This window comes from Hylobates moloch, unplaced genomic scaffold (genome assembly GCF_009828535.3).
Source record: "Hylobates moloch isolate HMO894 unplaced genomic scaffold, HMol_V3 SCAFFOLD_10, whole genome shotgun sequence".
NCBI classification, from domain to species: Eukaryota; Metazoa; Chordata; class Mammalia; order Primates; family Hylobatidae; genus Hylobates; species Hylobates moloch.
The window spans coordinates 9,400,584-9,423,505 of NW_026652285.1; the positions used below are offsets into that span (position 1 = coordinate 9,400,584).

Here is a 22,922-nt window from a genome sequence, read left to right on the forward strand (position 1 = left end):
GTAATACAGGTAGAAAATTAAACTAGTGCCTGGCTCATAGAAAATATTCCGAAAAATGTTAACCTTAATTAAGAATAACTCAGAAACCTCTTACATCTTGTCTCTTCTCTCCATTTCTGGTGTCAGTTTATCTGTTGAGATTATTCCAAGAACCACTGAAATGATATTTATTTCACCAGCCTCTTGTCACTTCGGTATATATTTGTAACGCTGTCAGAATTAGCTTCCTAAGAACACAAACCTCATCACGCCACTTGAAAGTGGTTGCTCTGCATTGTTAATAGCAGTGGAGCACACACTCCTTTTAAGAATTTGAAAAAAGCTACAAGAGCCCAGTGCAAACATGCACAAGTATTTGCATATACACGTTGAGTATACCTTACCCAAAGTGCTTAGAACCAGAAATGTTTTAGAGTTTGCATTTTATTCAGATTTTGGAAGAGTTGCATATATATAACGAGATATCTTGGGGATGGAACTCAAGTCTAAAATGACATTCATTTATGTTTCCTATAAATCTTATATACATAACCTGAAGGTAATTTTATTTTTCCCTTGGGGACATTGAATAAACTGTGCTGTGTGCCTGTGTTTTCACTGCAACCTGTCACATGTGGTCAGATGTGGAATTTTCCACTTGTAGCGTCATATTGGTGCTCAAAAAGTTTTGGAATTTGGAGCATTTTGGATTTTGGATTAGGGATGCTCAACCTGTACGCAGAGCCTCCTCAAACGTTTTCTTGTCCTGAAAAGCCATTTCTGCCATCTTCTGCACCCTCTCATAGAACTTCATGCTCACCTTTGCTTTTGCATTTAACAAGCTGCACTGTGATTATTTTTGTTTGCATTTGCCTCTCCCACTAAACGACAAACAGAAACTGCATCTTCTCGTCCTTATTTCCCTCCTACCTACCAGGTAGGTGGTAGATGATAGAATTTATTGAATGTGTGGAAGACAGTAAAAGCTATGGATGGATTAAAAACGTTCTCCTTGCTTAGAAGACTGATGGTTCCTATGTGTTCCTTATCAAGGCCAACCCTTGATCACAGCCTTAAAAGCTTTATTCTTACTGGTTACCTTGCAGGTACTTTCTCCTTTCTCTCCTCATCCCCCTCCCCACACTCTTGTCCACGGCTTCCAAATCCATGTCTCTGCTAAGGACTGAGAATGCCTGTGACCTCCCATATGTTGAAACCCTAATCCCCAGTGTGATGGTATTTGGAGATGGGGCCTATGGGAGGTAATTAGGTCATGAGGGTGGAGCCCTCATGCTGGGATTACTGTGTCTATAAGAAAAGACAGGCCAGAACCTGCTTCCTCCTCTCTTACCCATGTGAGGATACAATGAGAAGGCAGCCAGTCCTCTGTGAACTGAAAGGAAAGCCCTCACCAGAGCTCAAACATGCTGGCACCCTGACCTTGGACTTCCAGCCTCCAGACTGGGAAATAAATTCCTGTTGTTTAAGCCACTCGCTCTGTGGTTTCTTGTTAACCGCACCCCATGCTAAGACAGTCTCCATCCTAGGTTGCTCTTTGACTGTGTATTGGGCCTTGCCTCAAATGAGGCCCATTTGAGACTGATCTTTCTCACACTCTGCTGCCACATCCCTGCTTTTTTTCCTGTATTTCCCATCTTGGTGAGTCACCAGCACCAAGGCCTGTTGTTCTCGCACATAAACAGGTCTTGAACCCATCTCCCCCTCTTTATGGTCCTTGCTTGAGTTCAGGTCCTTGTAATCTCTTAAGCAGCATCTTAACTGCTTTTCTTGTCACCAGTCTTGACCTCTCCAGCTCAACCATCAACACTCGTTTATTGAACACCTACTGTATGGCAGGCAGTGTTCTGGGAACAAGAGAGTCCCCGACCCTTCTCCCATGGAGTCTATGTTCTAATGGGGGCATGGGGGAGCCAGACTGAAAAGAACTCTAATAATGTGACAGGTGGTGATGTGGCGTATGAAGAAGAATAAAGCGTACAAAGGCATACAGAGGGAGAAGATGGAGTTGAGGGTATCATTCTGAACAAACCTTTGAAAGTTATATTTGGGCAGAGGCCTGAATGAAGTGAGGAAGCCATTCAGTTATCTGGGAGAACACTCCAGGGGAATGAAAACCGAGAGCAAAGATTAGACAGTGAGGGCACTGAAAGCTGACTTCATCCAACTCTGATTTCTACAGGCACAGGATTGCCAGTTTGCAAGGGGGCAAAGAGCAGTTTCTAATTATAGAGCATTTGACTATGTGATAAGAACGATGCTGAGGACTTTCCACGCATTATATCATATACCTCATTTTGGGCCTCAACATTCAACTGAGATGGGTGCTACTGTTAAAATGGGGCATGAATTCAACAACCACCCATCTGCTTCCAAATATCCTAACACCTGTGTTGCCAGACCCCACTGGGGTGTGATTTTTCTTTTGTCCTTTACCATTTATGGTGTAAGGATCTTTAAATGCAATATAAGACATTTTTACAACTCAACAAGCTTTGTGAAAGGCTATTAGAGGGGATGGTAAGGTAGGACATCAGAGGTGGCTCCCAAGAAGCAGAATGGCTGCTCCCTCAACAGGAGTCAAAGTAGTAGTTCAGCTAACTCAGGAGAGAGGACCCTGAGCCTGTCAACTTTACTTGTTCCCACTAGATGTATCTCTAACCATGGCACACTGTAAACAAGTCTATGCTTGGATATGATTCCAATGAAATGAAATCCTTTTAATGTTTATTATATTAAAAAAATCAGATTCCCCCTGTAGTGCAGAACTTCATCGTAACAATTCTGTGTAAAGAAAGTTTGTTCTGGACCTTAGCCAATAACAAAGAAACAAACTCATTTATTTAATGGCTACAGTCCGGGACCAGTATAGGTCACCTCCCAGTGATGTGTGTGTGGTAGTGGTGGGTTGCTGCCAAGTGAGACAATATATGCAGATGTCCACTATAAGGAATGAAAATCATCAAATATAAGGTGATTTCTTTATCTTATACTACTCTTGTTTAAGGAAAATCTTTTTGATGAGATTGTCCTCAAACATTAAACCATGGTCAGTGACTTAAAGAAAATTTAACTTTTGATACAGATACGGGATCATGAGGCTTTCTAGAAAACACACACTCTCTCCAACTCTGTCTTAGTCCGTTTAGGTGGCTATGACAAAATACCATAAACTGGTGGCTTGTAAACAACAGAGATTTACTCCTCACAGTTCTGGAAGCTAGAAGTCCGGGATGAGGGTGCTGGTGGCCCTTGTCCAGGTTGCAGACTGCCAACTTCTTGTAGTGTCCTCACATGGCAAAAGGGCGAGGGTCTCTCTGGGGCCTCTTGTATAAGGTCGATAATCCCATTATGAGGGTAGAAACCTCCCAAAGGTCCCATCTCCGAGTTCCATCACCTTGGGGGTTAGGATTTTGACATATGAATTTTGGGGGAACACATTCAGACCTTAGCACTCTATGTCTCTCTGTCTCTCTCTCACACACATATACATAAGTGATAAAAAACTCTAATGGCAGAACTGAATTTGGGAGTAAGTCCAACTTTTAACAGATGTTTCCAAGAAGGAGCCAAAACAACAAAAGTGAAAAAATTTGGGGAACAGAATAGTTAGATAAGTGGTTCTCATCTCTGGCTGCATAGTGCAGTCACCTAGGAAGCTTTATTTTATTTTTCTTTTAAGTTTTTTTTTTTTTTTTTTAGAGACAGGGTCTTGCTATGTTGCCCAGGCTGGTATTGAACTCCTGGGCTCAAGCGGTCCTCTCACTTTGGCTTCCCAAAGTGCTGGGATTATAGGTGTTAACCACTGCGCCCGGCCGGCCTGGGGAGCCTTAACACATGCTGATGCCTAGGTCTACCAGCAGAGATTTGATTTCACTGATCTGGAGTATGACCTGGGTATCAGTAATTTTAAGAACTCTCCAGGCCATTCTAATGTGCAGCTAAAGTTGAGAACCCCTGAGTTAAGACCACTAACATACTAACATTTTTTATTGGGCTTTAAAAGTGAAAACTATATAAAATAAAAATCAGATCTTCTAAATAGCAGGTTAACAGTAAAACCACTATATTTTTTCTGGCCTTCTTGAGACTGTAGTACCTTTTCTTCTTTGAGGAAGCAGGATTGCAACTGAGAGAAACAAACTGTACAAATAAAAGTATAACGTGGCAGCTCTCTTTAAAGGTGCTGTTTTGTTCCCCTCTAAAAGAAATGAAGACATTTTCTTTTTCTTGTTCTCCTTTTTTGTATCTTTCTTTCTTTTTTTTTCTTTCTTCTTTGAGACAGAGTCTTGCTCTTGTTGCCCAGGCTGGAATGCAATGGTGCGATCTTGGCTCACTGCAACCTCCACCTCCTGGGCTCAAGCAGTTGTCCTTCCTCAGCCTCCTGAGTAGCTGGGACTACTGGCTAATTTTTGCATTTTTTGTAGAGATGGGGTTTCACTATGTTGCCCAGGCTGGTCTCGAACTCCTGAGTTCAGGTGATCTGCCTGCCTCAGCTTCCCAAAGTGCTGGGATTACAGGTGTGAGCCACTGCTCTGGGCCCCAACCAGGATTTTAGTTTCATGTGTTATCTGTCAAAGGGAGTGGCAGGTAGCAGGTGGCTGTTGGAACTGGCTTAGGTCAAACACACTCGGGATTAGGGGCTAGGTCACACACACAAATGATGAAGCCCAGCTCCATTCTTGGTGAGCTTTGTGACCTGGGAAGATGGCTTCACCTTTCTGAGCACCAGTTTTCTCTTCAGAGCAAGGTATTACTGTGCTGTGCACCTACGGGGCTGCCACAGTGAGCAACCTATGCACTGTGCCGATGGGCTGGTGGCTTCCCTGCCTCTCCCACGGGTCCACAAGGCTTGTAGGCAGAGGCTACGTGATGTATGCTTGCACCACCAGTGCCTGCCAAATGCACAGCACATGGGAGGTGCTCCAAAATGTCTACTGAATAAAAGAGAGCTCTGATAAAGACAGCTGTCTAAAGGAAGCCTATTATTGCCGCAGCTTAGTGACATCTATTTCTGCAAATGTAGAGATGTAAAAAATATATACATCTCCGTGTATGGCTTTGTTTTAAAGCCATCTTGCCTCTAGCAATCTGACCTCTGGATAAATTAAGGTGGTACTGTACTAATTTGCTTACACTTTAGTTCTTAAAAGGCATTGTGTTTCTTTAACAACACAGCTTTTTAAAGGAGTCATAAATTGGCCTTAGTGTTTGGTGCTTTCAGACGTTGCTTTGAGACATCTTTTACATACGAAATGGAATTTCCAAGTACAGTACTGATGAAAATGGACTCTACTTTGTGCCCAAAAGCAATGACTTTTGGTATTATAAATCGATTTGCTTATTGGTCAGATTTTTGCACATGTAAGGAAAAACACATTTAAAAAAAAAGCAGTTTGCTTAGTAGCGTTTGGCATAAGCAGCTGTCTCTAACCAGTGTAACAAAAGGCGTTTGCTTCTGAACACATGTCAGGAAAACCATCAATAGGGGAGCTCTGAAATTCTGACTTCTTTCTCTCTTATTAACAAAAAAAGAGAGAGAATGTGGCTTAGTCGCCACATTTCTTAGAAGTATTTTAAAACCACGTGGCTCACTCAAATCCAATAATAAAGTCATTGAGTGCTAAAAAGAAATTATAAGAGGCAGGGGAAAGAATGTTTCATTGCCAAAGCCATCAGAATAAGAAAAAAATTTCATCTGTATTTTTCTAAATTTCTCTATAATATAGACATTGCTTTTTTTCTAAGAAGAGAGGTTTCCAAATATCTAATTTTGCTAAGTGACTCTCTTTGTTATAACACACAGAACTATAAATACTGTGCAAGATGTTCAAAATAATACAGCTCCCAAGACTACTGAGAATTAATTAGGAAGCTAAATTTATTACCTAAATAAATTAATAAAGCTGAGTGCCACTCAGGGTCTGACATTAAGGGATTATATACTTTCCATTAAAGAGAACGAATAAATATAGTTTAATAGGATTGAAGGAGGGCCAAGGGAGTGAGTAGGCTAGTGCACACCAGCACAGGCGGTGCCAGACGTCAGCTGACTGTATCCATTGAGGTTACCATGGAAACCCCTTCCTTTGGGACACTGCCATGAGGGTAGGTTGCTTTAGAAATGGTGATGGGGTGCAGACCGGCAGGCGGATGGATTTCAGCAGGGTTCACCCTGTACACATTACAAGGACAATCCATCTTCCAAACGAAATGATATCTTTCTAGCAAGTCACGTCAAATAGAGAAACAAAGCATGAAGTCTGGCATAATTACAGTCCATTTACCTTTACAAAACAGTCACATCGGTTCAGATAATTGTCTCTTTTCTCTCCCCTGCTTGCTTTGTATTCTCCACAGAACTAAAGGAGGTATTTGTGCAATTAATTGGCTGCTTCCTTAGCCATCAAGCCCATACTGATAAAAAGGGACTATATCAAAACAACATTAATGGGCAGATTCAAACGTTCTTCAGACCAAACACATCAGGCAAAACTAACATGACTCAACAACAAAAGAAGGGTAAGAAGGATTCTAGCTGAGGTAAGGTTATATGTTTCGGTTTATGTGATCTCACTCAAAACTGGCGAACAGATTTTTTGTTTACGCAAATTAAACTCAATCTTGGCAACCTGCTCCACGGATGCTGGTTTGGGAGGACTAATGTCCACATGAACTCTAGTGGCAGAAGTGCATGTATTCAAGCAACATGCTTCAGCCATGGGGAGAAGTCTTTCCCACCAATTTATAGTGATCTCTCGTATGATTTTCAAAGAGACTGTGATCAAAGTTTTGGACACAACATTGCTAATTATGTAGGCTATTTCTTGCTTCTGTTTTCCATATCAAGCCTCAGCAACCACAAATTCCCCAGCTCACAAAACATTCAAATTCTGACCCTACTGTCCCTGTAAAAATTTTAACCTTTCTTAACAATTTTACAACTAATGCTTTAATTCAATATTACATACAAATATAGCCTAGTGACTCAAAGGGGATGACGCCAATTTGACAATAATGCAGATTCCAGTTGGCTGAAACCCTAACCTTAGTGTACAATATTTATACATAGAAAGGGGTCACCCATAACTTAATGTTTCATGTTGTTTACAATTATATGACCATGCCATTTGTGAGAACAGTGTTTGCTGAAAAGAGTCTCAAAAACTTGTCATGATTTCCTGTTTTTATCTTTCCTGTGTGAGTGACTAGAACCATCATTAAATGGTAAATTGAATAATTCTTGCTAATGGAAGAGGGGAAAAAAGTGCCAAATTCAGCTTTTAATTATGTTTGCTTAGGCTTACATAAAGATCAGGCTTTGTCTCCTGAAAACAAACCAACTAATGACAAAAAGTGAAGAGATAGTTCTCATAAAGATTAACTGATAATCCAGTGTATACTGAGTTATATATTTTGGGATAATAGAAAAATACATGATACAATTACATACCTACTAGAATGGCTAAAATAAAAAAAAAGACACTATCAAATACTGGTGAGGATGGGAAGTGACAGAAGCTCATTCATTCCTGGTGGAAATGGAAAATGATACAGCCACTTTGGAAAACATTGGCAGTTCTTACAAAGCTAAATTTAGTCTTATCACAGGATTGAGCAATAGCACTCCTATTTATTCAATAGATTTAAAAACTTGTGTCCATACAAAAAACCTGCTTGCAAATGTTTATAGTAGCTTTTTTTCATAGTTGCCAAAAAGTGGAAGCAATCAATAGGTGAATGGAGAAACAAATTATGGCACCTCCGTATAATGAACTATTTCTTGACTAAAAAAAAAAAATGTGCCAAGAAGCCATGGAAAGACATGGTGGAACCTTAAAGGCCTACTGCTAAGTGAAAGAAACCAATCTGAAAAGGCTACATTCTGTATGATTCTAATTATATGACATTCTAGAAAAGGCACAACTGTAGAGACAGTAAAATGATTAGTGGTTCTCATAGGTTCAGGGGAAAGAGGGAAAGGAATGAATAGGTTACGCACACAGTTTCTTTAGAGCAGTGAAACTGTTCTGTGATACTGTAATGGTGGATACATGACACTACACATTTGCCAAAACCTACAGAACTCAACAGCATCAAAAGTGAACCTTAATGTGGGCAACTTAAAAAAAATTAGGAGGTTGGGGGGTTTCAGGAAGGAATGCAAAATGTGACAAGAGAATCTACCTATATTAAAAGGTATGGGCCGGGCACGGTGACTCATGCCTGTAATCCCAGCACTTTGGGAGGCCAAGGCAGGTGGATCATGTGGTCAGGAGTTTCAGACCAGCCTGGCCAAGATGGTGAAACCTCGTCTCTACTAAAAATACAAAAAAATTAGCCGGGCGTGGTGGCAGGTGCCTGTAATTCCAGCTACTCGGGAGGCTGAGGCAGAGAATTGCTTGAACCCGGGAGGTGGAGGTTGCAGTGAGCCAAAATTGCGCCACTACACTCCAGCCTGGGTGACAAAGCGAGATTTCATCTCAAGGAAAAAAAAAAAAGGTATGAAACAATCTCACTGAAAAGGACGGGAGGAAAAGGTGCTGACCTAGGTAACTTTGGAAATGAGTGGCGTGTGTAAGACTAAAGGGAAAAGGAAGTACATGTAGCACTGTACTCTATTTGATAAAGTCGTGCCTCACAGGAGTACAGGTTAACAATTCTGATACTACTATGCATGGATACTGGAAATGAACAATTAGGTAAATGGACAGTGGATGGTGCAAGCCAGCTTTCTCACTTTTGGACAGGGAATTTAAAGATAAGCAATGGGGGAAGGCTAGAATGACTCATGTGGTCATTGACTAGAGTGAGAGACACCAGTATAAACTCATGTTTAACTTCATATAAAGATGGTCACATATAAAAATATTTATAAAGATGTGTATATACACAGATTATACACATATATTTCTGTCCTGTGCCAGGTGAGAGGCCCTAAAAGAAACCAATCCCCAGTAGCAACAAGCACATCTAGTACTCAGATCTGTTTCTTTCTTTCTTTTTCTTTTTTCTTTTGTAGAGACAGTGTCTCACTATTTTGCCCAGGCTGGTCTCAAACTCCTGGGCTCAAGCAATCTTCCCATCTTGGCCTCCCAAAGTGCTGGGATTACAGACGTCCAGCCTAGTAATGTTCTAACACGGGATTATGTGATGATTGCACAACTGCATACATTACTAAAAATAACTATACCTTATAATGGGAAAATTTTATGGTATGTAAATATATTACTTTGCTAGGGCTGCCATGATAAAGTATCAGACTAGGTGGCTTAAACAACAGAAATTTATTTCCTTGAAGTTCTGGAGGCTGGAAGTTTAAAATTAAGATGTTGGTGGAGTTGTTCTTCCTTTTTTTTGAGATGGAGTCTTGCTCTGCTGCCCAGGCTGGAGTGCGGTGGTGTGATCTCGGCTCACTGCAAGCTCCGCCTCCCAGGTTCACACCATCCTCCTGCCTCAGCCTCCCGATTAGCTGGGACTATAGGCACCCGCCACCACACCTGGCTAATTTTTTTGTATTTTTAGTAGAGATGGGGTTTCACCTTGTTAGCCAGGATGGTCTCAATCTCCTGACCTCGTGATCCGCCCACCTCGGCCTCCCAAAGTGCTGGGATTACAGGCACGAGCCACTGCACCCGGCCAGTAGAGTTGTTCTTCTGATGGCTTCTCTCCTTGCCTTGTAGATGGCTGTCTTCTCTCTGTCTTCACATGGCCTTCCCTCTGTACCTATGTTCTAATCTCCTCTCATACGGACACCAGTCATATTGGATTAGGGCCCACTCTTATGATCCCACTTTAACTTAATTACTACTTTAAAGACCCTATCTCCAAATACAGTCACATTCTGAGGTACTGGGGGTTTGGACTCTGATATATAAATTTTGGGGAACACAATTCAGTCTGTAACAGTGAATTATACCTCAAGAAAGCTATTTTAAAGTCAGTATGATGGGAAAAAAACAGGCAGGGGTATATGTGAGTGGAGGTGCAGTGTGGACTAAAACAGACCAGAGATGTAACTACCAAATGCCATATGATGGAATAATTTTACTTCTAGATAGGTAAATGTGAACCTACACAGAATTCTGTTATTAAAAAAACAGTTTTAAAAGGCAGTCTTTGGCCAGGTGTGGTGTGGCTCATGCCTGTAATTCCAGCACTTTAGGATTTGAGGCTGAGGCAGGAGGATTGGCTGAGGCCAGGAGTTCCAGACCAGCTTGGGCAACGTGAGACCCTCTCTCTACAAAAAAAATTTACAAAGTTTAGCCAAGAGTAGTGGCGTGCATCTGCAGTCCTAGCTACTTGGAAGGCTGAGGAGACAGGATTGCTTGATCCCAGGAGTTTAAGGCTGCAGTGAGTTATGATCGCGCAACTGCACTCCAGCCTGGGCAACAGAGCGAGAACCTGTCTTTAAAAAAAAAAAAAAAAAAGGTAGTCTGAACAACTGGGGAAATTTAAATATGTACTGAATATTAGATGATATTATGGAAATATTAATTTTTTAGATATGAAAATGGTATTGTGATTATGAAGGAGAATGTCCTTATTCTTCGGAGATGCATACGTGTATTTCAAAGGTGAAGTGTCACAAGACAGAAAGAGAAATAAAACACATATGGCAAAAAATAAGCCCGTAGTGAATATAGGGGTGGGGAACACGGGTGTTCCCTGTACTGTTCTTTCAAATTCTCTGTTAGTTTGAAATTTTTCATAATAAAAAGCCAGAGGGATAGAATTAGCAGTGAACTATGAGGGAACAGAATGCTCTCAAGTTAGGAAAGATTTGCTTATCAGAGATTTCCTTTATTCCCTTCCTTCCTTGCTAACTGAAGTAGAAAATATATTCTCCTAAAGCTTGCACCCAATTATAGCTCCTTATAAGTGAGTGAGAACTGGTTACTGTCTATCTCTGCTCCATAAAGTCTAGAATAACACATAACATAGATTTTGAGTTTTTAAAGTTTGGCATGGAGCAGGCCAAGGAGTCTGGTTATAGCTCACTTCAAATAATAAATGACAAGACCTCTTTTAATAAGACTGGCAGACTGGAAACCTGGGGCTGAATATGGCCTATAGACATGTTTTTTTATTTGGCTTGCAAGGCATTTTAAAGTTAGTTCATAATACTTAACAATTAGGAGATTTTACATAAAATGCAGACTTCTGATTTTTCAAGGCAAATCCAAAGCTCTGGCCCATTGGATTCAGGCATGGCCCAAACCTTCTGGAGCGGAGTGGCGGCTGCCGCGTCATGAGGTATATCCTGCATTCATGTATGTACCCATCTGACTCCTAAAGACATTTGACTTTGTGACAAAGAAAACATGTAAACCTAACTTAAATACTATATATATATATATATATATATATATATATATATATATATATATATAAAAATAGGCAAATAGGAAGCTGTCCTTCCTGACAGAATTCCTTTTACCATCATCCCCGGCTCTTTTTCCCTTCATATGGTTGAGGCAAATGAGAGTGTTATGTTGGGAGGAGGTAAGACTGAAAGGAGGGTATCTGGGAATTTATTGTAACTTTTGGGTTCATAATACCTTTGTCCAACAGTAATCAAAACAGTAACTGGCACAAGGATATCTAACAGACCAACAGAACAGAGCAGAGAATCCGGAAGAGATGTATGGACGCTTGGTTTATGACAAATATGGCACTGAAGAGCAATGGGGAAAAATGATCTCCCCCACACAGAACACAAAAGCACACGTACCACAAATTACTGTCTATGTAGTAATTTAAAAACATACTACCAAACTACTCATGGCTTAAAGAGGAACTCACAATGGAAATCACAAAATAATTAAAACTGAACAACAAAGGTAGTATCAAACATGTGAAGTTCAGCTCAAGCCATTCTTAAATACAAATTTACAAATTCAATGAATTTTTAACACTAAATTTAAAAACAATGGTTGAACTAGTTTACCATTGTTTTTAAATTTAGTCTTAAAAAAATTAAACAGTTAAGCCCCCAACTAAAAAGCCTAGAAAAAGAACAACCTAAAGCATGAAGAAGGAAAAACAAGAGCAGAGGTAAATGAAAAGATAACAAAATCAGTAAGAGAGACACGCCTACAGCAAAACTGATCTTGGAAGAAATGAGAAAAAGTACATAGAATCAATATCAGGAACACAAAGGGGTATATACCTGTAGGTACAATGAAGAGCTCTTCACTCTAGTGTTTCACACACCCCTCTCTTTAAGTATGCTGAAATCTCCCCCAGGCTTCAGTGATCATTTACCTAATTTGCTTCACTTTCCTCTTTACTTACATCCTCCTCTTACCCCCTTCATAGATAGCTTGATTTCTTCTTCTTTTTCTTCTCTTTCTCCTCCCATTTTTATTAGGGTATAACATGCATGCCCTAGAGTGCACAAATCTCAAGTAAACAGCTTGATGAGTTCTTACAAATGTATACATCTGTGAAACCCCCACCAGATCAAGCTATTATACATTTCCAGCCCCCACCCCCAACCCAGAGGGCTCCTTCCTCCCTGCTCATGTCTCTGTGTCTTTGCTGTTCCTTCTGTCTAGAATACTTTCCACCAAGTACACATATGGTTCATTCCTTAACTCCTTCAAGTCTTTGCCTAAATATCAATTTCTCAGTGAGGCCTGGTCACCCTATTTAAAATTACAACACCCCTCACACGTTCTATCTTCTTTCCTGATTTTATTTTTTCCCTTATCACCTTCTATGGACTGTATCATGTGCGTATGTATATACATATACATACATATACTTTTCCCCACTGGAATGTAAATTCCAAGACTTGCAGAGATTTTGCCTGTTTTGACACCTCTGTGTTCCTAATGTGTATGTGGCTGGCACATAATGAACACTTAGTAATTATCTGAATTGAATGGTTTAGTTATTGAGGGTGTGATCAGATGATCTGATGTATAACTGCCTAAAACCCCAAAGAAGGTAATTTCTAGACTGTCATTCTCTCTGACCCAGATGCAATTTAAAATCTCCCACCTCCTGCCTACTTGAGGTCCCTTAAGTCTCTGTTCATTACAACTCAAAACCTAGCAGGAAGAAATGAGCACCAGGATGCTGCAAAAAGCAACCTCAAGAGGGGGTGTGCAATTGGCTGCAGCATCTCAACAAGGAGGGGCAAAGGAGGATTGCTCCACCCAGTGTGGAAAGCCAGCAGTTCATGGTCTGTAGGGAGGAAGATGTTACTTAACCTATCACTGGTGACCCATGGGAGATGGCTGGTGTGCCCATTAAAGTTAGTTGCTGATTTATAGAAGTTCAATGCATTAGGAGGTGTAAGGATAGTGGAATTGGATGGGTATTTTTTATAGTGCATTAGGAAAACAACAAATATTGGTCCCATAGTGCGTGGCTGGAGGCAGTTAAGGAAACAGAGGAACCACTTTCTGCTGAAAGCACTCATGAAGACTACGTTCAGGAATGATTAGACAAACTACCAAATTGCAACATCAGCTGAGTTTTCACCCATCCTGGAGATTCATGAGCACAATTTTAGGTCCTGTTTGACAAAGACTGGGGTGCTGGCAATTGGAGTAGGAGTAGCTGGGAAGAATCCAAGGACCTAGGATGCCTGGCCAACCTGGCCTATTTGAAGCACTTCTCTTCTGCTGCTCCTTTCTGCTGGGAAAACTCAATGACCCGCCCCAATATTCAACGTGATCTGTGACCAAGGTCCAAATGTGGCTTGGGCCTAAGGATGACAGTCATAAACAGTGGAGGGAGGAGATCAGTTATACCCCAAAATGAATAGTAGGAATTATCCATGCCATACCAGAAAAAGTAAGGAAAGACTATGCATAGATTTGCAAGCATTCGGCATGAACAAAAGTACCGATCTGGATTACCCAGCACTGGATGCTATGGCGAGGCCTCTTCTGAGACACTGTGTTCAATATATTACTGCAAGATGAAACTCTAATGGTTTGCTGAGTTGGCTGACCCAGACCTTAGCCTAAAGCTGACCCATGCTGTCCAGCAAGAAAGAAGTAACTGTGAGTAAGAACACAGACAAAGAGAAAAAGAGAAAGAATGGCAGAAACATAGGCTATGCAAAACTCAGGTTGTGGAGGAGGCTAAACGATAGCATGGTCCCTTAAAGCTGTCTTAAAACCTGAATGGTAGCATTTCCTGGGTTTCCATGGGATTTGATTCCCTTACTACCCTGTGTACCTTTACTAAAATAAAAAATGGGGCCGGGCGTGGTGGCTCATGCCTGTAATCCCAGCGCTTTGAGAGGCCAAGGTGGGCAGATCATGAGGTGAGGAGCTCAAGACCAGCCTGGTGAAACCCCATCTCTACTAAAAATACAAAAAAAATTAGCTGGGCACGGTGGCAGGCGCCTGTAATCTCAGCTACTTGGGAGGCTGAGGCAGGAGAATTGCTTGAACCTGGGAGGCGGAGGTTGCAGTGAGCCGAGATGGCGCCACTGCACTCCAGTCTGGGTGACAGAGCAAGACTCTGTCTCCGGGGAAAAAAAAAAGAAACATTACTTAAGACAGAATGTGCTTACAGTCTGTCCTTGGAGCAAGAAAGGACTAACTAAAACAGGAAAAGAGCCTCTATAGAAGAAGAAATGAAAGGTGGAGAATGAGAGAAGTGTGGATGCCCTTAGCTATGCCCTGTATGTTTTTATTGACTACTCTTATTTCTGAAAACTTTCCAATTTGATTTTGAAACACGATGTTCCCATAGTTTTTTTCTTTCGTAGAATAATTTTAAAAGTATAGAACTGAAGGGAAATTAGAGCTCATTTAGTCCATTAAAAGAGAGATGAGAAAATGGAGGTCCATAAAGATATTTCCTTTTTATTCCATTTCCTTCAGTGATTCTCTTTTTCCCACCATTTAGCTGTGGATGTTTTTGAATAATCCACCCCCTTTCTCTCTTGACTCATAATTTCAGCCTCCAACCATACATGGGTCCACTCTTAATTCTTTCCCACTCTATACGATCAGACTTCCAACTATCTATGGAAAGTATACTTGTTTCACCAAAACCTCAAACTCAATATGGTCAAAATTGAAATCACTTTCCTTCATCCCCTCCCAGCTTCTCCCACACTATTATTAGCATCATCATGTTTTAAAAAGGTTCTTTATCTTAAACTGTTTTTAATTTCAAAATATTTCAGTCATACAGAAAAGTATAAATAATAATATAACAAATACTCATGTCCCTATCATCCATACTTAATATTCTGACATATTTGCTTCAGACTTAAAAACAATGATAGGTCTAGTTGGAAGTTCCCTATCACATCAAACTTGCTCCCTCTGAAAAGGTGGCTGCCCTTCTGAAGTTAGTTCCACCCAGAAGCAGACCCTGAGACAAAGGCTGATGAGTATACAGAGTTGATTTGGGAGGTTCAGGGACACTGGCAAGGAAGTGGGGAGAGAAGGCAGCCACCACTGTGGGCAAGTTTACTCCTGCAGGGAAGCTCTAGGAAATGGTGTGAGACAGCCTGGAATTGTCCTGGCCAATGAGTGATGGAGATGGAGTATTTATATCCCACACTTATCACACAATGAGTGCCTGGGCACTTCTAGCCCTCTGTGAGTAAGGGCAAAGTGGGTTTGGCAGCCTGAGGGCAGCTTTTTGACAAAGATGTTGGCTGCTGGAAATCAGGCTGGTATGCACAAATACGGTATGGGAATACGAGATGGTATGGGCAGGGTGCTGACAGCATCTGCAATGGGTGTATCCATCCCATTGACGTTTTACCTTTACTACTGTAGTTAAACATTGTTAGTTTTTATGATGTCATGATATCATTAATAACAATTAGCAATGATAATGATGAAGATAAAGGGAAACAGTGACTATAAATACAAACCAGTCGACATGAATAAGGGAAAACAACTTCGGTTCAAAGAGCTGTTTAACTATTTATTGAATTTATATCATGTGCCTGACGAATCTCCCCACAATAGAAAGCAGGGAAAAGGAACAAAACACATACCACAATTAATTTTTTTGGTTTCACACTTCTTTAGACTTTGACAAAATATGATTTTCTGCCTCATCTACCTACTACATCTCCTACTTCAAGATTGGAGGGTTATTAGGCTTAAACTGTAACTGCAATAGAAGACTATAAGTCTATATATAAGAAGACTATATATAATCAAGAGTGTTTTAGGGCTGGGTGTGGTGGCTCGCGCCTGTAATCCCAGCACTTTGGGAGACCACAGAGGGTGGATCACTTGAGGCCAGGAGTTTCAGACCAGCCTGGTCAACTTGGCGAAACCCCATCTCTACTAAAAATACAAAATACCTGGGCATGGTGGCGTGCACCTGTAATCCCAGCTACTCAGGAGGCAGAGGCACAAGAATCACTTGAACCTAGGAGGTGGAGGTTGCGGTGACCTGAGATCGTGCCACTGCACTCCAGCCTGGGGGACAGAGTCAAACTGTCTAAAAAAATAAATAAAATAAAATAAAGAGTGTCATATCATTTTAGCCTTAGTTGCAATCTATTGGCCTTTCTATTGAAAGGAAAAAAGGCATGTGTGTGAGGGGGTTGGGTGAGGGGTGTATAGTGAAGACGGATCTCCACCCCATAGTCCAAATCATTCTAAAGCATTCAGCAAAGCCAGGAATAGTTTGTCTTCCTTGTGCGTTACAACTAAAAGGACCCCTGACTTAGCAAAATAAAACTGTAAAACAATATGTTTCCTATTCCCTCTTGCAGCAACCAAAACGATTTAAAATAATCTCTAAGTAATACTCCTCATAGTTCCCAGTATTAGACAAACACAGTCTTCGTTCTTTAAGAACTAACAGAGGAAAATCACCTGACATGTGAAAAGATCCAATATTCCGGTAGGATCTTTCCAAAGAATCAGAACAAACAGTCGCTTGTAAAGCAGACTCTATTAAGAAGGACAAATTACAAACAAACAAACAAACAAACTCATATTGCGATTCAAGGAGATACCCACGAAATTTCATATTTCAAATAAAAAATGATAACGGAATTAGAAAACCATATGGTTATAGTGAACAATAAAGTGGATTTACACCAAAGATCGCACAATCAACAATATGCGTAAAATATATGGTGAAAAGAATTCTGGAAGCAGCATAAATTTTACATTTAAAAGAGAAAAAGTAATATTTTAAGTAATCCCCTACCGATTTTCTACCACTTCCATATAAAAACAAACCTTATGAAAATAAATAAGAAAATGCATTATACGCCAGTGCATTTAAACAGTGGATCAGGAATAGAGAAAGATCACAAAGAATCAGTAGTCCTTATACTTTAAAAAATGTCTGCATTTTTCTCTTGGAAACTTTGGATCCTTTTAGAAAACTGTACATTTCTACAAAACATATGACACATAAAATTTCAGGAATTCATGGGCATCCTAAAACTCCAAAGATTCTAGAACTCAGTCTATTGACCCATTCATGGTCCATGAGCACCAGGTTAAGAATCTTTATCCAGAGAGAAGCACAGAGGACTTACATTGTATAGAGGGATAGTCTTCATCACCTTGTACTGTTTAGTGGGATCCATTTTATATAAGTGACGGTCAGTGACAAAAATTGCTCTGTCTTCCACCTTACTAAATCGATTTACCTGTAAGAGAACAAACCAATAAACCATAGTATCTCATCAATAATGAAATCAAGTTGGCTGATTGTGAAGACAAATTCTTTAATAGATGTGAACCACGTATGGCCACTCTACTGGATGCAATAAAGATTTAAAAGAGTAGCTGTTTCCAGATTTGTGGAATTTGGCCATTGAAATTTTACAATTGAACATGGAAAACAAGAAAACCACAGAAGAATTAAAGAACTAAACATATGTAACCCAGACACCATCAAGTAAGTAAAAAGGCAAACCCAGAGAATGGGAGAAAAACTTTGAAAATCATGTATCTGAAAAAGGACTTGTATCTGGACTATGTAAAGAACTAATACAACTCAATAACTAAAAGGCAAATAACCCAACTACACAAAGAAATAATATGAAGCCCTTGGTTATAAGAAGAATCTGAGACTAGTATACAGGGATGAGACAAATAGGAAACTAATAAGTAAAAATAATTTCATATAATGAGATAAAGAAAATAAACTAGATAATGAGATTGGGAGAAATAGTGTGTGTGTGTGTATGTGGGGTGTGTGTGTGTGTGTGTGTGTGTGTGTAGAATGCTACTTTATTAGATAGAGGGTCCGAGAAGATTCACATGTTTGAGTAAATCTTTTCCTAAGAGCAGAATTAACCACAGGATATTTTATAAGTAAGTAGTTAGCTACTTAGACTTGGGTAATAAACACATACGTATTTTAAAAAGATGAGGGTCTCACTCTGTCACCCAAGATAGTGTGTAGTGGCTCAAGCAGTGACTCAGTGCAGCCTCAAACTCCTGGGCTCAAGTGATCCTCCTGCCTCCTAAGTTGTTGGGACTTCCAGCATGAGCCACCACGTCCAGCTAGACTTGGATACTAATCAACGTACCTAGCACTAAACATTTTTGAACCACTATGATGTCATGTTTTTCAGTAACTAGAAGGAAAAAGAATGCAAACCAAACCAACAAACAGAAAACTTAAAAAGCCCTCCTCAACTAGAAAAGAAGGCATAGTTGTGATCTATATCCTCCATCCTCTCCTTCAAATTCTTATTTCCAAGATGCAAACAAAGAAGTTAGAGATCAATTTGAAAACATGGTTAGCTTCGGTAGGCTATTTAGCTAACGAAATTAAGATTGGCAGGATGGAACATAGCAGGATATATTGCTATAGGGAGGATATAGCAAACTAAAATTTAAATTTTAGTTTGAATTTTATTCAATCTTCTCCCCTTTGCCCCATAGTTTTAGAAATCAGTCAGTTCTCTAAGCATTTCCTTTATAATCAAAGCACATTTTTTCAATCTTCAACTTGACAAAAATGGTGTCTATAATTAAGAGTAAAATAGAATCTATATGGTGGAGTAATTATTACCCTTAGTAAATAACTTTACATAGCAACAGCTTTTGCTATAACAGAGGATTGGCACTTGTCAGAAAACTTGAAAGAGAGTGAGTGAAGAGCTTCTATAGCAGCATTTTTCTAAGCTGTTCAGTTCTAGCCTTATGTGAGGTTTTGTGAAAGTAAGGGTTCCATGGACAAGTTGGTTTCAGAAATACTGCAAAACACAGCCTCCACTAGGGATATTCATATCCCATGAATATATATTTTTTCTTTTTTTATTTATTTTATTTATTTTTATATATAGATTTTTAAAATTATACTTTAAGTTCTAGGGTACATGTGCACAACGTGCAGGTTTGTTACATATGTATACACATGCCATGTTGGTGTGCTGCACCCATTAACTCTACATTAGGTGTATCTCCTAATGCTATCCCTCCCCCCTCCTCCCACCCCACAACAGGCCTGGTGTGTGATGTTCCCCTTCCTGTGTCCAAGTGTTCTCATTGTTCAATTCCCACCTATGAGTGAGAACATGTGGTGTTTGCTTTTTTGTCCTTGTGATAGTTTGCTAAGAATGATGGTTTCCAGCTTCATCCATGTCCCTACAAAGGACATGAACTCATCCTTTTTTATGGCTGCATAGTATTCCATGGTGTATATGTGCCACATTTTCTTAATCCATTGTTGGACATTTGGGTTGGTTCCAAGTCTTTGCTATTGTGAATAGTGCCACAGTAAACATACGTGTGCATGTGTCTTTATAGCACCATGATTTATAATCCTTTGGGCATATACCCAGTAATGGGATGGCTGGGTCAAATGGTATTTCTAGTTCTAGATCCCTGAGGAATCGCCACACTGTCTTCCACCAATGGTTGAACTAGTTTACAGTCCCACCAACAGTGTAAAGGTGTTCCTATTTCTCCACATCCTCTCCAGCACCTGTTGTTTCCTGACTTTTTAATGATCGCTATTCTAACTTGTGTGAGATGGCATCTCATTGTGGTTTTGATTTGCATTTTTCTGATGGCCAGTGATGATGAGCATTTTTTCATGTGTGTGTTGGCTGCATAAATGTATTCTTTTGAGAAATGTCTGTTCATATCTTCCTCCCACTTGTTGATGGGGTTGTTTTTTTCTTGTAAATTTGTTTGAGTTCTTTGTAGATTCTGGATATTAGCCCTTTGTCAGATGAGTAGATTGCAAAAATTTTCTCCCATTCTGTAGGTTGCCTGTTTACTCTGATGGTAGTTCCTTCTGCTGTGCAGAAGCTCTTTAGTTTAATTAGATCCCATTTGTCAATTTTGGCTTTTGTTGCCATTGCTTTTGGTGTTTTAGACATGAAGTTCTTGCCCATACCTATGTCCTGAATGGTATTGCCTAGGTTTTCATGGTTTTAGGTCTAACATTTAAGTCTTTAATCCATCTTGAATTAATTTTTGTATAAGGTGTAAGGAAGGGATCCAGTTTCAGCTTTCTACATATGGCTAGCCAGTTTTCCCAGCACCATTTGTTGAATAGGGAATCCTTTCCCCATTTCTTGTTTTTGTCAGGTTTGTCAAAGATCAGATAGTTGTAGATGTGTGGTATTATTTCTGAGGGCTCTGTTCTGTTCCATTGGTGTATATCTCTGTTTTGGTACCAGTACCATGCTGTTTTGGTTACTGTAGCCTTGTAGTATAGTTTGAAGTCAGGTAGCATGATGCCTCCAGCTTTGTTCTTTTGGCTTAGGATTGACTTGGCAATGGGGGCTCTTTTTTGGTTCCATATGAACTTTAAAGTAGTTTTTTCCAATTCTGTGAAGAAAGTCATTGGTAGCTTGATGGGGATGGCATTGAATCTATAAATTACCTTGGGCAGTATGGCCATTTTCATGATATTGATTCTGCCTATCCATGAGCATGGAATGTTCTTCCATTTGTTTGTATCCTCTTTTATTTCATTGAGCAGTGGTTTGTTCTCCTTGAAGAGGTCCTTCACATCCCTTGTAAGTTGGATTCCTAGATATTTTATTCTCTTTGAAGCAATTGTGAATGGGAGTTCACTCATGATTTGGCTCTCTGTCTGTCTGTTATTGGTGTATAAGAATGCTTGAGATTTTTGAACACCGATTTTGTATCCTGAGACTTTGCTGAAGTTGCTTATCAGCTTAGGAGATTTTGGGCTGAGACAATGGGGTTTTCTAGATATACAATCATGTCATCTGCAAACAGGGACAATTTGACTTCCTCTTTTCCTAAATGAATACCCTTTATTTCTTTCTCCTGCCTGATTGCCCTGGCCAGAACTTCCAACAATGTTGAATAGGAGTGGTGAGAGAGGGCATCCCTGTCTTGTGCCAGTTTTCAAAGGGAATCCTTCCAGCTTTTGCCCATTCAGTATGATATTGGCTGTGGGTTTGTCATAAATAGCTCTTATTATTTTGAAATACGTCCCATCAATACCTAATTTATTGAGAGTTTTTAGCCTGAAGGGCTGCTGAATTTTGTCAAAGGCCTTTTCTGCATCTATTGAGATAATCATGTGGTTTTTGTCTTTGGTTCTGTTTATATGCTGGATTATGTTTATTGATTTGCATATGTTGAACCAGCCTGGCATCCCAGGGATGAAGCCCACTTGATCATGGTGGATAAGCTTTTTGATGTGCTGCTGGATTCGGTTTGCCAGTATTTTATTGAGGATTTTTGCATCGATGTTCATCAGGTATATTGGTCTAAAATTCTCTTTTTTTGTTGTGTCTTTGCCAGGCTTTGGTATCAGGATGATGCTGGCCTCATAAAATGGGTTAGGAAGGATTCCCTCTTTTTCTATTGATTGGAATAGTTTCAGAAGGAATGGTACCAGCTCCTCCTTCTACCTCTGGTAGAATTCGGCAGTGAATCGTCTGGTCTTGGACTTTTTTTGGTTGGTAAGCTATTAATTATTGCCTCAATTTCAGAGCCTGTTATTGGTCTATTCAGAGATTCAACTTCTTCCTGGTTTAGTCTTGGGACGGTGTATGTGTCCAGGAATTTATCCGTTTCTTCTAGACTTTCTAGTTTATTTGCGTAGAGGTGCTTATAGTATTCTCTGATGGTAGTTTGTATTTCTGTGGGATCGGTGGTGATATCCCCTTTATCACTTTTTACTGCGTCTATTTGATTCTTCTCTCTTTTCTTCTTTATTAGTCTTGCTAGTGGTCTATCAATTTTGTTGACCTTTTCAAAAAACCAGCTCCTGGATTCATTGATTTTTTGAAGGATTTTTTGTGTCTCTATCTCCTTCAGTTCTGCTCTCATCTTAGTTATTTCTTGCCTTCTGCTAGCTTTTGAATGTGTTTGCTCTTGCTTCTCTAGTTCTTTTAATTGTGATGTTAGGGTGTCAATTTTAGATCTTTCCTGCTTTCTCTTGTGGGCATTTAGTGCTATAAATTTCCCTCTACACACTGCTTTAAATGTGTCCCAGAGATTCTGGTATGTTGTGTCTTTGTTCTCGTTGGTTTCAAAGAACATCTTTATCTCTGCCTTCAGTTCGTTATGTACCCAGTAGTCATTCAGGAGCAGGTTGTTCAGTTTCCATGTAGTTGAGCAGTTTTGAGTGAGTTTCTTAATCCTGCGTTCTAGTTTGATTGCACAGGTCTGAGAGACAGTTTGTTATAATTTCTGTTCTTTTACATTTGTTGAGGAGTGCTTTACTTCCAACTATGTGGTCAATTTTGGAATAAGTGCGGTGTGGTGCTGAGAAGAATGTATATTCTGTTGATTTGGGGTGGAGAGTTCTGTAGATATCCATTAGGTCCACTTGGTGCAGAGTTGAGTTCAGTTCCTGGATATCCTTGCTAACTTTCTGTCTCGTTGATCTGTCCAATGTTGACAGTGGGGTGTTAAAGTCTCCCATTATTATTGTGTGGGAGTCTAAGTCTCTTTGTAGGTCTCTAAGGACTTGCTTTATGAATCTGGGTGCTCCTGTATTGGGTGCATATA

At 40.0% G+C, this 22,922-nt stretch overlaps 1 protein-coding gene across 7 annotated transcripts in view; it reads right to left on the reverse strand.

The window, feature by feature from the left end:
- The window catches only part of MYO1D (myosin ID), a 386,481-nt gene that overhangs the window by 129,485 nt on the left and 234,074 nt on the right, over positions 1–22,922 (reverse strand). For all 7 annotated transcript variants that reach the window (XM_032162950.2, XM_058445327.1, XM_058445325.1 and 4 more), the window contains exon 20: positions 17,498–17,611. In XM_032162950.2, coding sequence (XP_032018841.1) covers positions 17,498–17,611 — 114 coding nt within the window. The remainder of the gene's footprint in view (positions 1–17,497; positions 17,612–22,922) is intronic.